At 43.5% G+C, this 22,886-nt stretch overlaps 1 protein-coding gene across 1 annotated transcript; it reads right to left on the bottom strand.

The window, feature by feature from the left end:
* Window positions 1-7,226: 7,226 nt before the first annotated feature.
* LOC110532960 lies at window positions 7,227-13,474 on the bottom strand. Its single transcript, XM_036989270.1, has 8 exons — window positions 13,471-13,474; window positions 10,091-10,152; window positions 9,875-9,989; window positions 8,492-8,857; window positions 8,000-8,350; window positions 7,769-7,900; window positions 7,583-7,632; window positions 7,227-7,468 (listed from the first exon to the last, which is right to left on the bottom strand). The coding sequence occupies exons 1-8, from the start codon at window positions 13,472-13,474 to the stop codon at window positions 7,325-7,327; spliced, it is 1,224 nt and encodes a 407-aa protein (XP_036845165.1). The 3' UTR covers window positions 7,227-7,324.
* Between the last annotated feature and the right edge of the window lie 9,412 nt (window positions 13,475-22,886).

Raw genomic sequence — 22,886 nt, 5'->3', positions numbered from 1 at the left:
TGTGAGGGGCCACCCATAGCCTAGTCTACTAGGCTTCAGAGGGGGAGGGTAGCCTACAGCAGGTGTTACAGAGTTTGTGTTCTTATTTTAATTGTTTTATTTTTTTAACCAGGTAGGCCAGTTGAGAACAAGTTCTCATTTTCAACTGTGACCTGGCCAAGATAGAGCAAAGCAGTGCGACACAAACACAGAGTTACACATGGGATAAACAAACGTACAGTTTGAGAACAGTCTATGTACAGCATTTGCAAGTGTAGTAAGATTAGAGAGGTAAGGCAATAAATAGGCTATAGTGGCAAAATAATTAGAATTTAGCAATTAAACACTGGAGTGATAGATGTGCAAAAGATTAATGTGCAAGTAGAGATACTGGGGTGCAAAGGAACAAAGAAATACATAACAATATGGGGATGAGGTAGTTGGGTGGGCTATTTAAAGATGGGCTATGTACAGGTACGGTGATCGGTAAGCTGCTCTGACTGCTGATGCTTAAAGTTATTGAGGGAGATATAAGTCTCCAGCAATTCTTTCCAGTCAATGGCAGGAGAGAACTGGAAGGAAAGGCGGCTAAAGAGGAGTTGGCTTTGGGGGTGACCAGTGAAATATACCTGCTGGAGCGTGTGCTACGGGTAGGTTCTGCTATGGTGACCAGTGAGCTGAGATAAGGCGGGGCTTTACCTAGCAAAGACTTATAGATGACTTGGAGCCAGTAGATTTGGCGACGAATATGAATTGAGGGCCAGCCAACAAGAGCATACAGGTCGCAGTGGTGCGTAGTATATTGGGTTTGGTGACAAAACGGATGGCACTGTGATAGACTACATCCAATTTGCTGAGTAGAGTGTTGGAGGCTATTTTGTAAATTACATTGCCAAAGTTAAGGATTGGTAGGGTAGTCAGTTTTACGAGGGTATTTTTGGCAGCATGAGTGAAGGATGCTTTTTTGCGAAATAGGAAGCCAATTCTAGATTTATTTTTGGATTGGAGATGCTTAATGTGAGACAGGAAGGAGAGTTTACAATCTAACCAGACACCTAGGTATTTGTAGTTGTACACATATTCTAAGTCAGAACCGTCCAGAGTAGTGATGCTAGATTGTGGGCAGGTGCGGGCAGCGATCGGTTGAGGAGCTTGCGTTTAGTTTTACTTGCATTTAAGAGCAGTTGGAGGCCACGGAAGGAGTGTTGTATGGCATTGAAGCTCGTCTGGAGGTTTTAACACAGTGTCCAAAGAAGGGCCAGAAGTGTACAGAATGGTATCGTCTGCGTAGAGGTGGATCAGAGAATCACCAGCAGCAAGAGCGTCATTGATGTCATTGAGCAGAGCACTGTGTTGATACAGGAGAGACAGATGGACATCTGTGGATTAGATGAAGGAGGGGTTGAGGTCAGGAGGTGAGGACAGGTCACCTGAAGGGAGTAATAAGGGTTTGGGATCTTGTTACTCTATTTCTGTTAAACCATAAGAAGGATTGGAGAGAAGAAGGAGTGTCTTAAGTGGGATATAAATATCTGGATGGGACAAATGTTGGGTTGTCGGATTACAGCTGTACAGAACCGTTGGGAATAATTCAACTTGGTTATAGCTTCTCTAGTGTCCATGGGTTATTTACTCTGAAAAATAAGAAACTAACAAATGGCAGTGGTCTGTTTTTCTAATTGTGACGGGTGTGAACAACAAAAACTCTAACGTCCAAAAAGTGAACATTGGAACAATATGTGACCCAATTCAGGAAACTAGGCATATGTCTCAAGTCACGACTTAACAGGAGAGCCGTTTGAACGTACATTTTTTTAAATCAAAATGAATTTTTGGGGGCAGAAATGCCTTCTTGAACATGTCAACTTTCATGTGCCTAAACAAAAAACTCGTATGCGATCTGTAAATATGAATGTATGAATATGAAGGTTTTTTTTTACGAGCATTTTTGGTTTAACCACAGAAAAAGGTGGCAACCTTTCCACTAGCCATGAATGGCTGACATAATGAGTGGGCTGGACATGCCGTGAGAGAAGTTCGGATTGGTCTGCCATAGAAGCTCATCAGTCTGTGTTGGTGATCCTGTCGAATGTGGCGTTTAAATTTGTTTTATTGTGTAGTGGAGCTGCATAAGTGCAGCTCTCCACTTTCTGGAGGATTAGGTTTTGAAATCAGTGGAATATGATAGCTAAAGAGATGGAGGAAATACCTGTCTCCGGATTTCATCTTCAAACTAAGGGCAACCGTGGCATGGCATTCCTGACAGGGAGATGATCTATACAGGTAAGATAGTCTAGCGTTAGCTAGCTAATGTTACATTTTCAGATATGACATGTTTTCTAATTTTTACAGAAAGTGGTTTCATTTCAAGCTAACGTTAGCTGGCTGGCTCCCTAGCTGATGTTATTATTCATTTCCCAGAGCCGTTTGCTGTTCTAGTTAGAGCCTATTGTTAGCTAGCTAACATTGAACATGGTTGGCATTGTTCGCACTGTTCATTGTTGTTTGACTAGCTTACATTAGCTGGCTGGCTCGTTAGCTAACATTATGTGACGTGTGTGAACTTACACATTGTTTACCTAGCTAGGTACGTTGTTTACCTAGCTAGCAAGCTATATGTCCTAAGCTAAAGCTAACGCTAGCTGGCTGGCTCCCTAGCTGACATTATTATTTGTTTCCTTGAGCTGTGTGCTGTTCTAGTTAGAGCCTAATGTTAGCTAGCTAACATTGAACATGGTTGGTTAGCTCCCAGCGCTGTGGCATTGTTGGCACTGTTTATCGTTCAACTAGCTAACGTTGGCTGGCTGGCTTGTTAGCTTACGTTACGTGACGTGTGTACAACAACCGCTGAATAAGGCCGGTGTCAGTAAACGTCTGCAAAAAAACGTAATGAAATTGTTGCCAGCAGTGCTTGTTAGGCTGTTTTCATGTTATCCCGAGGTAAACAAATCCTCGGCCAGAGCATCGAGTGTGCGTTTCGAGAGCGAAATGAGATGGGTGGGGCTAAAGCTTAGGGTGAGGGTGTGAACGATGCTGAATGGGTGTAGACAAAGCAGAACCCTTCACTAGATAACAAAACATTCAAAGGTTATTTTTCTCATAAGTGAGTTTACAAGTTGATCAACTTTCAAAGCAAAATTACTTTCCCATTGTTCCTCAAATGCAGTGTATGATATACCATTTTGTAGCTTTGAGTCTCTACTTTTATATAATGTAAAAATCACAATTTCAAATTTTGCTACATAAGTCCGAATCCAGGTGGTGAGTCACATGTACCTAACATCAGAATGTGGGGAATGGTCAGTGAGAACCTAAAGAATAATCATGTCATATTGTTTTTCATTTTGTGATGTCATTAAAAACTGTATGAACCAAATTCTGTAACTTAGGAAGTAGCTGTCAAGTTTTCATCCAATCAGATGTGAATACAATATGAAGAATGATGAAACTATTTTTATGAATGTGATTTTGGTTTGAGCACTTGTAATAATATCCTTTGCAAATTAAGTAGCCACCTCCCGAATGAGGTCAGAGAGCTTGTCAGCATGATAGAACTGCCCTTTTCAATCCGAGTGCTTAAAAGGACTGGCTAAGAATTAACATATCAGACCAAAACATTGCCGGGTTGCTACTGGCGGTAAAGTGGTCGGGAGCTAAACGCTAAATAATTCCTTTAGACCAGAGAAGTGTGGAGAGTTAGCTACATGTTGGAAATGGTTGAAACTCTCAACCTCAACATGAAATGGAGAAGATAACCTCACCTACCAGACCAGAAAGACCGCCAGTCTGCAGCTGTGCGTGTAAAGTGATTTGGAACTTTGACCATCTACCCGAGGAAGGAGGGAGAAAATCCCATCTCAGACAAGTATCTGAGTTTTCCCTTTGAAAACACTCCACTACAAGCCAGGACAACTAAGAAGAAGGACATTTTGACCTCTGGTGGACAACCAGAGCCTTCCCCATAGAAGGATTGATTGGTTTCAACAGAGATAGACAACGAACAAAGACATCTACACGTTAATACATGCATTACTTCTTATCCCAAAATGGGTAGTGGTTCGCATGGAAAGTATATGGTTACTGTGAGCCTAGTTTCCAAACATACAATAAGTATTATCTTTGTCCCATTGTCTCTGTCTCTCTGTTTCCCCCTCTCCATCTAATGTTATGTTGTAACAAGCTTTCATTTCTTGTCAGTCCACTATGGACTTTTGTCTCATGTAAGTGTGTATGTGTATTCTGTGTTATTATTTAGTTAGTTAGTAAATAAATAATTAAACCAATTTGTGTATTGCTGAATAATCAGCAATGGTTGGGGTTCTAGCGGAGCCAAGGGGGTTACGACTGTTCAGAATGAGACTGATATGACGTAATGATTAATAAGTGACTGTTATCGATATACTGTTATATAAGTTATATCTTTTAGAGTTTAATTCAGGAGATGGTAACACGTTAAAGAACTTCTTCCGTGGTGCCCAAAATTCCTAATGAGATAATTGTTACATGATTCATTTAATCGGGTAACAATTAAATATAGTTAGTGGACTGAATAGGGGACAGTTATCGCATTAATGAAAGTCACATCACGACAACAGTTACAATACTCCAGACGACCAATGGGAGGTCTGCTGTGCAAAGAACATGTCTTGTCTTGTCATGTACAGTATAGTATACTATGTACAGAATGTGGGGCGGCAGGGTAGCCTAGTGGTTAGAGCGTTGGACTAGTAACCAAAAGGTTGCAAGTTCGAATCCCCGAGCTGTCGTTCTGCCCACTGTTCCTAGGCCGTCATTGAAAATAAGAATTTGTTCTTAACTGACTTGCCTAGTAAAATTTAAAAAATTAAATGTACAGTATAGTATGGAGCATCATGAGTTTATGTGGGGGAAACACCTACAGAATAAAACAAGTACATTTTAGTTAGTTTTACATTCCCTGAATATCTAACACAACAAGTACAGATAGTGAGAACAACAGTGACTTTCACGCCCTGACCTTAGATATCTCTGTTTTTCTATATATTTTGGTTAGGACAGGGTGTGACTAGGGTGAGTACTCTAGTTTTTGTATGTCTAGGGGGTTTTGTATGTCTAGGGTTTTTGTATGTCTAGAGGTGTTTGTATGTCTATGTTGGCCTGATATGGTTCCCAATCAGAGACAGCTGTTTATCGTTGCCTCTGATTGGGGATCATATTTAGGTAGCCATTTTCCTCATTTGTGTTGTGGGATCTTGTCTATGTATAGTTTCCTTAGTGCACATCAGTAGCTTCACGGTTCGTTTGGTTGTTTGTTGTTTTGTTCAGTGATTTTCGAATTATTAAAATGATGTGGAACTCTACTCACGCTGCGCCTTGGTCCGATCCTTACAACGAACGTGACACCACACAGACATCCTGCTGTAAACCACATAGAGGCAGACACACAGAGAGCAGGTAGGAGGATCCTATGTGCACAAAGCCAGCAGGCCCACCTGACCAAAATGTATATACGACCTTGTGCTCGATCTTGTGCTTACAGAAGACCGCAGAGTACCTGTGAACTTGTTGTGTGGGGGTGAGTGTGAGTGACATGCTATCAACACTACTAAAAGAGGTGTTGAGAACACAGTACAGAGGAGAGATGACTTGAAAAAATAGGTTTTCTCCCATACCTATTCAACTACTCAGGAACTCAATTCAAAACTACACACAAACACATGAGTCATTGTCTTCGTCATTTAAATATCTCTCTGCTACCCATTTTATTTTGAGTGCCTGTGTGGCTCCTCCTGGTAACTAAGCTACACTTTATAATATCTTAGTTTATGTTAGTAGTAATGATCCATCCAGTGATGATGACTACCTAGCCTGTTTGATGCATATGACTCTATGATTCTGAAATGGATTTATAACATGATACAGATGTGTAATATGTAAGTAATAAATGTATATATTACCTTGTTATTGATTCTTAACAGCACCACAGTGTCTTTGTTGGGCCTTTGTTAACAGATATTATGACTAGACATCAGTGGTGTAAGGTGATTTAAGTAAAACTACTTTAAATAGCTACTTGTGTTTTTTTTTGGGGGGGGGGGGGTATCTGTACTTTACTTTACTATTTATATTATTGACAACTTTTACTTTTACTTCACTACATAAAATTAAAATAATATACTTTGTACTCCATACATTTTCCCTGACACCCAAAAGTACTCTTTACATTTTGCATGCTTAGCAGGACAGGAAAGTTCACACACTTATCAAGAGAACATCCCTGGTCAACCCTACTGCTTCTGATCTGGTGGACTCCCTAAACACACATGCTTCATTCGTAAATGATGTCAGAGTGTTGAAGTGTGCCCCTGGCTATCCGTAAATAAATAAAAATACAAGAAAATGGTGCCGTCTGGTTTGCTTATTATTAGGAATGTGAGCAATTTTATATTAACTTTTGATACTTAAGCATATTTTAGCAATAACATTTACTTTTGACACTTAAATATATTTAAAACCAAATACTTTTAGACTTTTACTCAAGTAGTATTTTACTGGGTGACTTTCACTTTTACTTAAGTCATAATCTATTAAGGTATCTTGACTTTTACTCAAGTATGACAATTGGGTACTTTTTCCACCACTGTTATACACGTGAAATATCACAGGTAAGTACGTTTTCAACAATTCTTAGTGAACAATTTGAAAATGTTGACAATTCCAAAAGTTGCTGCCAACTCTACTGTTAAGAGAGTTATGGGTACTTCCATGTACACTGCTGCACCCCATTGAAAGAGAAATGAAGTGCAGTACTTCAACCTGCACAAATGCATATTAACATTTTGTATTGTTTGTCAAAACGTCTCAGTTACAATGTGTAGTGATATTTTAATTATATTTTCAACATTATCAGCGCTCTTCAAAATATACTCAGCTAAGGAGTACATTATTAGTTCAGGCTTTTATCATTAAAGAGTGAGTTGTGATCTTAGTGACATATTATTTTGTGGTTTTGATACACTGAGGTGTGAGAAGACAGTGTGTGGTGAGGATTACCTGTTATTGCTGGGGGTTAGAGATGAGTTAAGCTGAGTGGAACATATGTTTAAGGCTGTCAGAAAACCACAGATATGTGATGCAGTATACAGCTTAAAAAATAGAGTTTTGAGACAACTTGAAGAATATGAGAGAAAATCAAACAAAACATCTAAATTACAGTGAATTCATGTTTTATTTGATCTAAAATGCACAACAGTAATGTAAAAAGGAGTTTGACAGAATATAAGCAATTGTAACACAATTATAATGATAAAAAGCAGTGTATAAGAGAAAAAGCGATGCAAGTCCTTACGGAATAAAAGTTGACATTTCAAACCATGTTTTGGCACCTCAGCCCAGAGTACACAGTGTCTCTCTCCATGGTGCTCCTCTGTCTCTGGGTCTTTGGCTTCATGTGGATGACATTCAGAGCAGCGTAATGGACCGATGTGAGTGTGTCATCGTGTTCTTGATCCTAAGAGGAAAAGCAAAACAAATTTCAAAGGCATCAGGAAATAAACTGATTGAGGGATCTGTTTATAGTTCATCAGAGTAATACTCAGAATAATTCACTATACGGTCTGCATACCTGGTTATGACAACTGGGGACTGCCGGACTACCTGACTGAGGATGCTTTCCTTTTAAACACATGAAGGAATCATCTTAATCATGATCATTATCATACATTGAATCAACCCAGTTTCATTACTAAAACATGTAATGTAAACCGCACCAACAGATTAATCATATATTGTGGGCAATGATAACACTTACCGCTGCACAGCAGAGAGGTTTTCTTCGTAAACTTATACAAAACACAACCAAGGACAACGATGAGGATGACACAAAGAGCCAACGCCACACCCAGGCAGTACACCAAGAAAACATGGTCCTCCTTACAACCATCTGTAGAAATACAGACAGTGATAGAGGAGATTCAGGACATTTTGTTTAAGCAGGCATAAAATGTTAGATCATTTCAAAAATGTCAGAAATATCACTAACAGTCAACGTCCAGCTTGGTACCGTTCCCAAACAGTATCTCTCCAAATGATGCCACAGCGCAATAGTAAGTCCCAGCATCAGAGAGGCTGAGGTTCCTCTTGGGGAGATTATAGACAAATCTCTTTGTAGGAGACCCAGCCTCAGGGCTCTCCTCACACTGTTCACTACTGTCTCCGTGGGTGTAAATTATTCCTGGACGGGATTCTCCTGAGCCATGTCTGAACCAATAGATACTGTGTCCTCCAGCACAGGTCTCAGTGTGTATTGTACAGTTCAGAGTCACAGAGTCTCCTGGCTGGACTGACTCAGACACAGGTTGCTGGAGTACATACATGCTGTTGGACTCTGAACCTGAAGAGAGTGACGGAGTAAGATCATAGTGTGTATATTGTATTAGCCTGGTATGTTCATTTAGTGCCAAAGTCTAAAGTATATTTCTATTTTAATGGTGCAAAATATAAAATCCAAAATTAGGGAAGGAATTTAAGTTACCTTTGACAATTAAAACAGTTCCTTTTCCAAATTTGACTTGGCCCGCTTTCATAGCACCACAGTAGTATGTAGCTGAGTCACCTGACTCTGTCTTGGAGATGGTCAGGTTAGAGCTGCCAACTCCTCTCTTCACACTCAAACGTTTAGTCTCCTTGAAGTCCTTGGTAAAATTGTTGAAATAAAAGGTATTTTGAGTGCGATAATATGATGATGCCATGAGAAGAGGCTTCTGTCCAACAGTTTGCTTGAACCAAGAGACTCTGACTATCAAATTAGATCGACAAAAGCAAGTGAGAGATACATTTTGTCCCAGATTTGTAACTATCAAAGGGTCTGGTTGGATTACATCATTTTTAAGCGCACAACCTGTGAAGAAAACAAACAAAATAAATCAGACAGAGGCATCGTACAGATTTATACATTATTAACATTATTCAGACTACATAGTCATTCAAATGGATTCAAAAAGACTGACACAAAAAGTAAAAGGAACCGTATCAGTATTTCTTACTTACCAAAGTTGCGGAAAAACAAAATGATTGTCCAATATATAATCATCATTTCACTGTCCTTTCTGAACTGTATAGTGTGTGGGTCTTGTGTGTGGGCCCCTTTTATATGATGACACACATCGGGTAATCATTATGAAGTAGGTGGAAACTCTGAACTAAGTGATTTTATTGGCTGTCTGAACAGGCATAAAACATGTGATAAAAACTTCAATCTAACATGTGTCCTGTGGCATACCATAGTTAGAGCAGACCTTCAAATGATGTACAGTCAGAGTTACTGGTTTGTATTTTTTCATCATTTGGGTCAGTGGCTGAGACTACCGGTACATATGTCCTCCTTGACTTACACAGGGTGTTTACGTTCCATTTCTCACTTCATGGTTGTAGAACGCAGTTCAAGCTTTCAGGAGGAAGTGAACTCTGGTGAGGTTGGCACCTTTTTTGACAAAAATGTGATCGTTTGATACCTGGTGCAAATAATTGGTAAGAATTGGGTAAGTCATTAAACGTAGGAAATAACAACAAGTTTATTGAAATATCACACAAGCATAAAAGCAGGTAACAGAGTTCCATGTTACAACTATTATCATCATAAGGAAGAATTAAGACATTCGCTAAATCATTGTATACATTTTGTTGTACACTTCTACAAAAACAAATGTATGCAGTCAGTCAACCTCATGCACTATTTCTGAGGATTTGAGACTTCTGAAACCATCCCAATATCAGCTTTCACACTTTCTGGACAATTATGCTCTGCATCTGAGTGATTTTACATTATTATTAGCTGAAGCTTGGCCCCTGCAATGGTGCTAGAATGATGCTTATTGGATGACCCTCACATGTCACTTCCTGTCTTGTTGACTCACACCAGGGCAGATGGTTTCTTCCTCTCTCTGTTCAATCCTCTGTCTCCTGGGCTTGGTACTCTTCTTGTCAGTGAGCTTCAGGGCAGAATAGTTCAGGGCATCATTGTCACTGGGGAGCTTTGGGGTTTAAACAAAGACTCACTAAATTCAGACTCTGGATCCAATCTAATGATGTAATATTTTGCTGTAATATTCTTTCCCAGTCCCATTCTACTAACCTGTTGGTCTGATGTCTTGACATGAAGCTTCCCATACTGGCTATGCTGAGAAAGGGTCCCCGCTAAAAGAAAAATGAAAAAACATTTAAAACACGTGAAACCTCTTATTGTTTACTCATAAAAAGGCGTACTACAATGTATGTATTGTGCTCTTCTTCATTAAAACATTTCATCAGAGTATCTGTAAATAGGTTGCTGTGTGTGTGAGGGAGTGTTCATGGCATGGCATGTAAACATAAATAGATGTTCATTACTGCAACATAAAGATGCCTGAGTATGGCCTAAATAAATATATTCAACTTCCTTTGTCTTGATTAGTGTTAAATTATTAATTTATCTTATCACAAGTAAGTAATGGTCAAATGAGTTTGGCAGAGAAGAAATTCATTAATTCTTTACAATTACAGCTAATAAAGTGAACAACTACGGCTATGTCATTCATCCAGTTCTACAGTCTGATAACATGTACAGATTACCTCAACTAGCCTGTACCCCCGCACACTGACTCGGTACCGGTGCCCCCTGTATACACCCTCGTTATTGTTCTTCTTATTGTGTTACCTTTGTCTTGTTTTTGGAATCATTAAACTGAAGACTGTTAGTTTATCAAATCAATTCTCTGTAATTATTATTACGTGATTATTCTAATAATGTACATTTCATTAACTATGAAGTCGGGGCACCAAGGAAAATATTCAGATTACAAAATTAGAATTTTCCTAATATAACGTTCAGATATTTTAATATCTGATCAATTAGTCTACTAATGACTGAATTATTTTTTACCTCACATTAGTCTCATTCCAAACGTCATAAATTGTTGGTTATCTGCACAAACCCAGTCTTCACTATGAATCACCCATACATAAATTGTCTCAATCATTTATTTATTAACTAACTAAATAATCACAGAAATGCACACACAAACAAAGTAGATATGGTTACAAGAAAATTATAGGGGATGTGCCCTAGTGGGCTAAACAGGCATGGCGGCTTGGTAGACAAAGGGACTGAGAAGGGCGAGATAGATAAAAGACACTACACAGTTGATAATTATAACCATTGAAATGGTAATCCTTTGCACATGAACACTCCCTCATTCGGTAGCAATTGCAATCGATATATATATTTAAGCTCAGTGTGTCGTCGTGATCTCGGTTGGAAGTTCATCCAGACCTCTCTCTGCGCCCCTGGAGTCTTTGGTTAGAAAGGCTACTTCAGAGTAACATTCAGAAATGTTGTTATAGAATAGATGTTTCGGCGGTTGTCGGCCTTCGCATTCATTGGTATAGAATTCCTAGCTGCAGACTAGTAAATAGTATCAAAGATTTGCTCTTATTCAGTCAGATCGATAGTCTCAGAGTTTAACCACGTGGTATGGTTAAAAGGTTCAGCAATCTACTCAAACCTTAGCTCCCTCTGTGATGAGGTACTGGTCTCTACTCAAACCTTAGCCCTCTCGTGGTAATCGAGATAAGCTGGTCTGAAGGGAAATCCTTCAGGTGGGGATTATATTCATAACGGCAGAAGAGGGCTGTCCCATGACGCCAGGTCAATGTCTGTGCTCATGGGGAGGGCCTATGACCTAGTTAAACTCCAAAGGGAATTGGAGTTTCCTTCATTAAACAGTTTAAATCACATTATATAATTTCACAAATAGTTTCATCTTTACTCATTCATTTTATACAACAAGTAGATGCAAGCCTCACAACTGAGACTGCTGTATAAACAGAGTTATGGTAATGTGGCTGTATTGTCTCTCATGAGTTTCACAAACATTAAATTAAATGGACCGGTCGTAGCTGGATTCTTCCCTTACCGTGTACACATTCTCCAAAACATGGACATTGTTCAGTTCTCAAGTTCTGAGATGTGGAAGAGGTTCCTTTGTTCTCCTGTGAAACTCACTCTCTCTCTCTATACTCTGGCCATGAGGAGAGAAAGAGCCTGGGTGTAGTGGGAAGAGAGAGGTGGTGAGAGAGAGAGGAGGATGGTGCTCGCTGTACCCAAAGAGGGCCACATCATGACACTTTTATTATTACTTTTTATTTAAGTCTAATTGGTATGTATTTTCTTCTTATTGAACTGCACTGTTGGTTAAGGGCTTGGAAGTAAGCATTTCACGGTAAAGTCTACAATTGTATTCGGCGCATGTGACAAATAAAATTTGATTTGATCCCAGAGCACCCCTTCCATGTTGCTTCTCTGTCTTCTAGACCTGTTCTTCACTGGTCATGTGGCATTCAATAGTGACATTGCCTCCCAGCTTTGCTTTCTGGGAAGAAGTGGGCTGACCAATAACTCTCTCAGAGAGAGAGAAAGACATAGAGTCCTGTGCAGAAGGCCAACAGGCCTTACCAAAGTATAGACAGCTACAGCCTTGTTTATTGTTCATCAAACAGTTTTGCTGATACAGTGGTTCAGTTTTACAGAGTACATGTAAATAGGTTGCTGTGTATGTGAGGGGGTGTGTGGCATGCAATCAGTAGGCCTATGTCTTAAAGAGAAAACAAAGATGAAAAACACTCCTACACTACAGCTGCATGATATTTACTGTAACATGATGCATGTGAAAATGGCGCCGACGGAGATGGCAGTATTGCGACTGGCTCTTTGGAAACTTTGCAGTATTTTTTTTTTTTTTTTATGTATTTTTTTTTAACATTATTAGCTCAGGAAATGTTTTGAGTCATGTTCTGTGTCTTTGGATATAGAAGTTGGTGAGCTAAGAGCAAGGATTTCTTTCCACAGAGACATCGGGGCTTGTAACATACTTTGTTTCATGGCAAAATGGTTCTCTCTGGATACTCAGTTGGAGTCGGTAAAGCCAGCAGGATTCTCAGTACATCGCGCGGACAGGAATAAATATCTCTCCGGGCGGAAGGGTGTGTTTCATGATTAACGACTCATGGTGTAATTCTAGGAACATACAGGAACTCAAGTCCTTTTGTTCACCTGACCTAGAATAACTCACAATTCAATGCCGACCATATTATCTCCCAAGAGCATTCTCCTCTATCATCGCCACGGCCGTTTACATCCCACCTCAAGCCGAATCCTCGACAGCCCTCAAAGAACTTCACTAGACTTCATGCAAACTGGAAACCACATATCCTGAGGGTGCATTTGTCGTAGCCAGGGATTTTAACAAAGCAAATCATAGTACTAGGCTGCCGAAGTTCTATCAACATATCGACTGTACCAATTGCGCTGCTAAGACTCTCGACCATTACAATTCAAACTTCCGGAATGCTAACAAGGCCCTCCCCCGCCCTCCTTTCGGCAAATCTGACCATGACTCCATTTTGCTCCTCCCGTCCTATAGGCAGAAACTCAAACAGGAAGTGCCCATCCTTCGTACTATTCAATGCTGGTCTGACCCATCGTAATCCACGCTCTTCAGGATTGTTTTGATAACGTGGACTGGGATATGTTCAGGGTAATTTGTGAAAATAATCTAGACACATACACAGATACTGTGACTGAGTTTATAAGGAAGTGTGTAGGAGATGTAGTACCCACTGTGATGATTAAAACCTACCCTAACCAGAAACCGTGGATAGATGGAAGCATTCGCGTGAAACTGAAAGTGCGAACCATCGCATTTAACCATGACAAGGCGACTGGTAATATGGCAGAATATTAACAGCGTAGTTGTTCGCTCCACAAGGCAATCAAACAAGCTAAACGTCAGTATAGAGATCAAGTGGAGTTGCAATTCAAGGGCTCTGACACGAGACGTATGTGGCAGGGTCTACAGACAATCACAGACTACAAAAGGAAAACCAGCCACATCGCCGAGACTGACGTCTTGCTTCCGGACAGGCCTGCTACCAAGGACTGTGGGCTCTCCTTCTCCGTGGCCAACGTAAGTAAAACATTTAAACGTGTTAACCCCCACAAGGCTGCCAGCCCAGACGGCAACCCAAGCCTCGTCCTTAGAGCATGTGCAGACCAGCTGGCTGGTGTGTTAACTGGCATAATCCATTTTTCCCTATCCCAGTCTGCTGTCCCCACATGATTCAAGATGGCCACCATTGTTCCTGTACCAAAGAAGGCAAAGGTAACTGAACTTAATGACTATCACCCCATAGCACTCACCTCTGTCATTATGAAGTGCTTTGAGAGACTAGTCAAGGTTCATATCACCTATACCTTACCTGCCACCCTAGACCCACTTAAATTTGCTTACCGCCCCAATAGATCCACAGATGATGCAATCGCCATCACACTGCACACTGTCCTATCCCATCTGGACATGATGAATACCTATGTAAGAATGTTGTTTATTGAGCATTCAGCATTCAACACCATAGTACCCTCCAAGTTCATCAGTAAGGTTGAGGCCCTGGGTCTGAACCCCGCCCTGTGCAACTGGGACCTGGACTTCCCGACAGGCCACCCCCAGGTGGTGAAGGTAGGAAACATCACCTTCACTCCGCTGATCCTCAACACTGGGGCCCCACAAGAGTGCATGCTCAGCCCCCTCCTGTACTCCCTGTTCACTCATGACTGTGTGGCCAAGCACCCCTTCAACTCAATAATCAAGTTTGCAGACAACACAACAGTAGTAGGCTTGATTAGCAATGATGACAAGACAGCCTACAGGGAGGAGGTGAGGGCTCTGGGAGTGTGGTGCCTGGAAAACAACTCCACTCAACGTCAACAAAACAAACGAGATGGAAATGTCTGCTCCACCCAAAATTACAACCAATTAATTGCAGCATTACCACAAAAATGGAAGAGGCAAGTAGAAGGGGGAAAAAGTAAGGAACTTGTATGTCGGCCCTGCATTAAAGAACATAAATGGTTAAAGAAAAGTGTGATAAATAAAAACATATACCAATTTCATTTAAGGACCAAAAACTGACAATTGTGCCATATAAATTGCAAAATAGTTGGGAAGAGATTTTCGATGTACCCATTCCATGGCACATGGTTTATGAATTGATAACTCAAAACTTCACATTTTTCAATATAAATTACTATACAAAATTCTTGTAACTAATAGAATGTTAGATATATGGGGGATACAATCTTCATTTATTTTGGTATTGTCCATATGTAGCTCGTTTTTGGTCACAGGTCCAGGATTGGCTGAAGAATTGCAACATTTGCCTAGAACTAACACTACAGATAGCAATACTGGGTGATTTGAAAAGCCATAGTCAGTCAATCAATAATATAATAATTATTGTAGCAAAAATGCTTATTTTTTATTTACAATCTGTAGACGCTATGAGAATAGGAAGGTTCAATTATTTTGTGAAACATCACAGCACAGTTGAAAAATATATGGCAAATAGAAATCCGAAATGGATGATGTTGAGAGATAGATGAAAGGGGTTGAATGGAGCTGAAGGGTGGGACTAATAACAAGATAAACAATGTAAAGCATACGGGATCTGTAAAATGTATATAGGTTTGGAACTTTTGTGAAATAGCATAGTTACAAATAGAAATCAAACTGGATGGACATCCAAAATAGAGGAAGGACTAAGAACAAACGAGAGAACTATTGTAAAGTAGACTGTGTCTGTAAAATGTGTATAAGATGTATAAATTGAAGGTAAAAGCAGAAGTGTTTATTAGTTTACTCCAATTGGGGGATCGGCGGTAGGGTTTGCGGGGAATAATAATAAAGGTATGTTCTTTAAAAAAAGTATGTATGTCTATATAGGTATGTGTATGTATAAATGTGCATGTATGCATGCGTGTATGGATATATATATATTTACCAAAAAATCATGGGGGATTGGAAATGATGCAGACAATTACAGTGCCTTGCGAAAGTATTCGGCCCCCTTGAACTTTGCGACATTTTGCCACATTTCAGGCTTCAAACATAAAGGTATAAAACTGTATTTTTTTGTGAAGAATCAACAACAAGTGGGACACAATCATGAAGTGGAACGACATTTATTGGATATTTCAAACTTTTTTAACAAATCAAAAACCAAAAAATTGGGCCTGCAAAATTATTCAGCCCCTTTACTTTCAGTGCAGCAAACTCTCTCCAGAAGTTCAGTGAGGATCTCTGAATGATCCAATGTTGACCTAAATGACCAATGATGATAAATACAATCCACCTGTGTGTAATCAAGTCTCCGTATAAATGCACCTGCACTTGTGATAGTCTCAGAGGTCCGTTAAAAGCGCAGAGAGCATCATGAAGAACAAGGAACACACCAGGCAGGTCCGAGATACTGTTGTGAAGAAGTTTAAAGCCGGATTTGGATACAAAAAGATTTCCCAAGCTTTAAACATCCCAAGGAGCACTGTGCAAGCGATAATATTGAAATGGAAGGAGTATCAGACCACTGCAAATCTACCAAGACCTGGCCGTCCCTCTAAACTTTCAGCTCATACAAGGAGAAGACTGATCAGAGATGCAGACAAGAGGCCCATGATCACTCTGGATGAACTGCAGAGATCTACAGCTGAGGTGGGAGACTCTGTCCATAGGACAACAATCAGTCGTATATTGCACAAATCTGGCCTTTATGGAAGAGTGGCAAGAAGAAAGCCATTTCTTAAAGATATCCATAAAAAGTGTCGTTTAAAGTTTGCCACAAACCACCTGGGAGACACAACAAACATGTGGAAGAAGGTGCTCTGGTCAGATGAAACCAAAATTGAACTTTTTGGCAACAATGCAAAACGTTATTTTTGGCGTAAAAGCAACACAGCTGAACACACTATCCCCACTGTCAAACATGGTGGTGGCAGCATCATGGTTTGGGCCTGCTTTTCTTCAGCAGGGACAGGGAAGATGGTTAAAATTGATAGGAAGATGGATGGAGCCAAATACAGGACCATTCTGGAAGAAAACCTGATGGAGTCTGCAAAAGACCTGAGACTGGGACGGAGATTTGTCTTCCAACAAGACAATGATCGAAAACATAAAGCAAAATCTACAATGGAATGGTTAAAAAATAAACATATCCAGGTGTTAGAATGGCCAAGTCAAAGTCCAGACCTGAATCCAATCGAGAATCTGTGGAAAGAACTGAAAACTGCTGTTCACAAATGCTCTCCATCCAACCTCACTGAGCTCGAGCTGTTTTGCAAGGAGGAATGGGAAAAAATGTCAGTCTCTCGATGTGCAAAACTGATAGAGACATACCCCAAGCGACTTACAGCTGTAATCGCAGCAAAAGGTGGCGCTACAAAGTATTAACTTAAGGGGGCTGAATAATTTTGCACGCCCAATTTTTCAGTTTTTGATTTGTTAAAAAAGTTTGAAATATCCAATAAATGTCGTTCCACTTCATGATTGTGTCCCACTTGTTGTTGATTCTTCACAAAAAAAGTTTTATATCTTTATGTTTGAAGCCTGAAATGTGGCAAAAGGTCGCAAAGTTCAAGGGGGCCGAATACTTTCGCAAGGCACTGTACATTGGAAGTGTCACGGCAGATTTCCTCCTCTTCGTCTGAAGAGGATTAAGGATCGGACCAAGATGCGGCGTGGTAAGTGTTCATGACGATTTTAATAAGAAAAGCACTGAACACTATGAAATAAAAAAACTATAAACGAAAATGTGAAATAACCAAACCGAAACAGTACCATGGGGCGACAAACACACACACGGAAACAAACACCCACAAACCAACAGTGAAACCCAGGCTACCTAAGTATGATTCTCAATCAGAGACAACTAACGACACCTGCCTCTGATTGAGAACAATACTAGGCCGAAACAGAAACCAACATAGAAAAACAAACAGACTGCCCACCCCAACTCAGCCCTGACCATACTAAATAAAGACAAAACAAAGGAAATAAAGGTCAGAACGTGACAGTACCCCACCCAAAGGTGCAGACTCCGGCCGCAAAACCTGAACCTATAGGGGAGGGTCTGGGTGGGCGTATGTCCATGGTGGCAGCTCTGGTGCGGGACGTGGACCCCACTTCACCACAGTTTTTGTCCGCCTCCTCAACCGGCCCCGTGACCTCTTATGAGCGGCGACCCTCGCCGCCGACCTCCGACTGGGCACACTAGCCATGGGTCCCAAATGGACGGGAGAGTCCGGCCGCGCCGGACAGGCGGGATACTCCGGCAGCGCCGGACAGGCGGGAAACTCTGGCAGCTCCGGAGTGAAGGGCGATTCTGGCATTGCCTGGCTGACTGACGGCTCTGGCTGCTCCTGGCTGGATGACGGCTCTGGCAGATCCTGGCTGACTGACAGCTCTGGCAGCTGCTGGCTGGCTGACGGCTCTGGCAGCTGCTGGCTGGCTGACGGCTCTGGCGGCTCCGGACTGGCTGGCGGCTCTGGCGGCTCCTGGCTGACTGGCGGCTCTGGTGGCCCAGGACAGACTGGCGGCTCTGGCGGCCCAGGTCAGACGGGAGACTCTGGCGGCTCAGGACAGACGGGAGACTCTGGCGGCTCAGGACAGACGGGGGACTCTGGCGGCTCAGGACAGACGGGAGACTCTGGCGGCTCAGGACAGACGGGAGACTCTGGCGGCTCAGGACAGACGGGAGACTCTGGCGGCTCAGGACAGACGGGAGACTCTGGCGGCTCAGGACAGACGGGAGACTCTGGCGGCTCAGGAGAGACGGAAGACTCTGATGGCTCAGGAGAGACAGGAGACTCTGATGGCTCAGGAGAGACGGGAGACTCTGGCGGCTCAGGACAGACGGGAGACTCTGGTGGCTCAGGACAGGAGGAAGGCTCTGGCAGCACTTGAGAGGAGGAAGGCTCTGGCAGCGCTGGACAGCCGGGAACACCTGTAGGTAGAAGACGGAGAGACAGCCTGGTGCGGGGGGGCTGCCGCTGGAGGGCTGGTGCGTGGAGGTGGCACTGGATAGACCGGACCGTGCAGGCGCACTGGAGCTCTTGAGCACCGAGCCTGCCCAACCTTACCTGGTTGCATGCTCCCGGTAGCCAGGCCAGTGCGGCGAGGTGGAATAGCCCGCACTGGGCTGTGCTGGTGAACCAGCTGTGCTGGTGAACGCCGGCCCAAGGAGATGCACTGGAGACCAGATGCGTAGAGCCGGATTCATGGCACCTGGCTCGATGCCCGCACCGGGGACACCGTGCACTCCAAGTTGGCACAGGTCTCCTACCTGGCTTCGCCACACTCCCCGTGTACACTCCCCGTGTGCCTCCCCCAATAAATATTTGGGGCTGACTCTCGGGCTTCCAACCGCACCGCCGTGCTGCCTCCTCATACCAGCGCCTCTCTGCCTTCGCTGCTCTGCTTTGGGGCGGCAATATTCCCCTGGCTGTGCCCAGGGTCCTCTCCCGTCTAGAATTTCCTCCCAAATCCATGAGTCCAGTGTCTTCGGCCGCTGTCGCTGCTGCCCATTACCACGCCGCTTGGTCCTCTGTTTCCGTGTGTGTGTTTGTCGCCACACGGTACTGTTTCGGTTTGGTTATTTCACGTTTTCGTTTATTGTTTTTGTATTTCATAGTGTGCAGTGCCTTTCTTATTAAAATCGTCATGAACACTTACCACGCTGCATCTTGGTCCGATCCTTACTCCTCTTCAGATGAAGAGGATATCTGCCGTTACAGGAAGCAACCTTCTTTCCGCAATATTAAGCTGATCCACCCCTTAAAAAAAAACATTTCACGTCACGTTCCTTGGCGTAGACATCACTGACAAACTGAAATGGACCACCCACACAGGCAGTGTGGTGATGAAGACACAACCTCAGGAGGCTAATTCAATTTTGCTTGTCATTAAGCTCGAGGCTTGTCATTAAGCTAGCACTGCCTGCTACGGCACTTGCACCGCCCATAACCGCAAGGCTCGCCAGAGGGTGGTGCGTTCTGCCCAACGCATTACCTGGGGCAATCTACCCACCCTCCAGGACACCTACAGCACCCGATGTCACAGGAAGGCCAAAAAGATAATCAAAGACTTGACCAACCGGGCCACTGCCTGTTCACCCCGCTATCATCCAGAAGGCGAGGTCAGTACAGGTGCATCAAAGCCGTGACCGAGAGACTGTTAAACAGCCATCACTAGCACATTAGAGGCTGCTGTCTCTAGGCATTGACTAGAAATCACTGGCCACTTTAAGGAATGGAACACTTTAATATGTATATGCTGTATTCTATACTATTCTACTGTATCTTAGTCCGTTCCCCTCTCACGTCGTTCGTCCATATATATAGTCTTAGTTCACTCCTACTTAGATCTGTGTGTATTGGGTATATGTTGTGTAATTTGTTAGATATTAATGCACTATAGGAGCTAGAAGCACAAGCATTTTGTTTATCTGACCAATATACTGTAATGTGATTGGACATTGAACAGTATGGTGGCCCTGAGAGGCAAAGTCAAGTACAGTGTATTTGTCAGGTGCGTGAATGAGGACCCAAAAGCGAATTAACAAAACAGAGTTTCTTTAATGACGAAACACACGTAGGCTCAGATGGACAGGCAGATTCCGACAGGACAGGACAAGGTTAGCTGAACAGGCAGATTCCGACAGGACAGGACAAGGTTGCAGCAAACACGACGATAGTCTGGTTCAGGCATGAGTAACACAAACGAGAATCCGACAAAGACAGAAGCAGAAACAGAGAGAGATATAGGGACCTAATCAGAGGGAAAAAGGGAACAGGTGGGAAAAGGGGTGAACGAGGTAGTTAGAGAAGACAAGGAACAGCTGGGGGAAAGAGGGGAAGAAAAGGTAACCTAATACGACCAGCAGAGGGAGACAGGGTGAAGAGAAAGAACAGGAACAGGACACAACATGACAATACATGACAGTACCCCCCCACTCACCGAGCGCCTCCTGGCGCACTCGAGGAGGAAACCTGGCGGCAACGAAGGAAATCATCGATCAGCGAACGGTCCAGCACGTCCCGAGAGGGAACCCAACTCCTCTCCTCAGGACCGTACCCCTCCCAATCCACTAGGTACTGGTGACCACGGCCCCGGGGACGCATGTCCAAAATCTTACGGACCCTGTAGATAGGTGCGCCCTCGACAAGGATGGGGGGGGGGGGGGGAAGACGAGCGGGGGCGCGAAGAACGGGCTTAACACAGGAGACATGGAAGATCGGGTGGACGCGACGAAGATATCGCGGAAGAAGAAGTCGCACTGCGACAGGATTAATGATCTGAGAAATACGGAACGGACCAATGAACCGCGGGGTCAACTTGCGAGAAGCTGTCTTAAGGGGAAGGTTCTGAGTGGAGAGCCAAACTCTCTGACCGCGACAATATCTAGGACTCTTAGTTCTACGCTTATTAGCAGCTCTCACAGTCTGCGCCCTATAACGGCAAAGTGCAGACCTGACCCTCTTCCAGGTGCGCTCGCAACGTTGGACAAAAGCCTGAGCGGAGGGGACGCTGGACTCGGCGAACTGAGATGAGAACAGCGGAGGCTGGTACCCGAGGCTACTCTGAAAAGGAGATAGCCCGGTCGCAGACGAAGGAAGCGAGTTGTGGGCGTATTCTGCCCAGGGGAGCTGTTCTGACCAAGACGCAGGGTTGCGAAAAGAAAGACTGCGTAAGATGCGACCAATAGTCTGATTGGCCCGTTCTGCTTGACCGTTAGACTGGGGGTGAAAGCCGGAAGAGAGACTGACGGAAGCCCCAATCAAACGGCAAAACTCCCTCCAAAATTGAGACGTGAATTGCGGACCTCTGTCCGAAACGACGTCTGACGGAAGGCCATGAATTCTGAAAACATTCTCGATGATGATTTGTGCCGTCTCTTTAGCAGAAGGAAGCTTAGCAAGGGGAATAAAATGAGCCGCCTTAGAGAACCTATCGACAACCGTAAGAATAACAGTCTTCCCCGCTGACGAAGGCAGTCCGGTGACAAAATCTAAGGCGATGTGAGACCACGGTCGAGAGGGAATGGGAAGCGGCCTGAGACGGCCGGCAGGAGGGGAGTTACCGGACTTAGTCTGCGCGCAGACCGAACAAGCAGCCACGAAACGACGCGTGTCATGCTCCCGGGTGGGCCACCAAAAACGCTGGCGAATGGAAGCAAGCGTACCCCGAACGCCAGGGTGGCCGGCTAACTTGGCAGAGTGAGCCCACTGAAGAACGGCCAGACGAGTAGGAACGGGAACGAAAAGAAGGTTCCTAGGACAAGCGCGCGGCGACGGAGTGTGAGTGAGTGCTTGCTTTACCTGCCTCTCAATTCCCCAGACAGTCAACCCGACAACACGCCCCTCAGGGAGAATCCCCTCAGGGTCAGTGGAGGCTACTGAAGAACTGAAGAGACGAGATAAAGCATCAGGCTTGGTGTTCTTAGAGCCCGGACGATAAGAAATCACGAACTCGAAACGAGCGAAAAACAGCGCCCAGCGCGCCTGACGCGCATTAAGTCGTTTGGCAGAACGGATGTACTCAAGGTTCCTATGGTCAGTCCAAACGACAAAAGGAACGGTCGCCCCCTCCAACCACTGTCGCCATTCGCCTAGGGCTAAGCGGATGGCGAGCAGTTCGCGGTTTCCCACATCATAGTTACGTTCCGACGGCGACAGGCGATGAGAAAAATACGCGCAAGGATGGACCTTGTCGTCAGAGAGGGAGCGCTGAGAAAGAATGGCTCCCACGCCCACCTCTGACGCGTCAACCTCGACAACGAACTGTCTAGAGACGTCAGGTGTAACAAGGATAGGTGCGGATGTAAAACGATTCTTGAGGAGATCAAAAGCTCCCTGGGCGGAAACGGACCACTTAAAGCACGTCTTGACAGAAGTAAGGGCTGTGAGAGGAGCTGCCACCTGACCGAAATTACGGATGAAACGACGATAGAAGTTCGCGAAGCCGAGAAAGCGCTGCAGCTCGACGCGTGACTTAGGGACGGGCCAATCA

The sequence above is a fragment of the Oncorhynchus mykiss genome, chromosome 9, assembly GCF_013265735.2.
Source record: "Oncorhynchus mykiss isolate Arlee chromosome 9, USDA_OmykA_1.1, whole genome shotgun sequence".
NCBI lineage: Eukaryota > Metazoa > Chordata > Actinopteri > Salmoniformes > Salmonidae > Oncorhynchus > Oncorhynchus mykiss.
The sequence above is the reverse complement of the archived record's forward strand: the minus strand, read 5'-3'. Positions and strand labels throughout refer to the sequence as shown.

Bases quoted from the DNA above. Each gene is read 5' to 3' on its own strand.
- LOC110532960 (XM_036989270.1), bottom strand. The intron at 8,858-9,874 runs GTGTGAGTCAAC...TTTTCTTCACAG, and splicing joins GGAAGAAACCATCTGCCCTG to GTTGTGCGCTTAAAAATGAT. The intron at 7,901-7,999 runs GTTAGTGATATT...GTATTTCTACAG, and splicing joins TACCAAGCTGGACGTTGACT to ATGGTTGTAAGGAGGACCAT.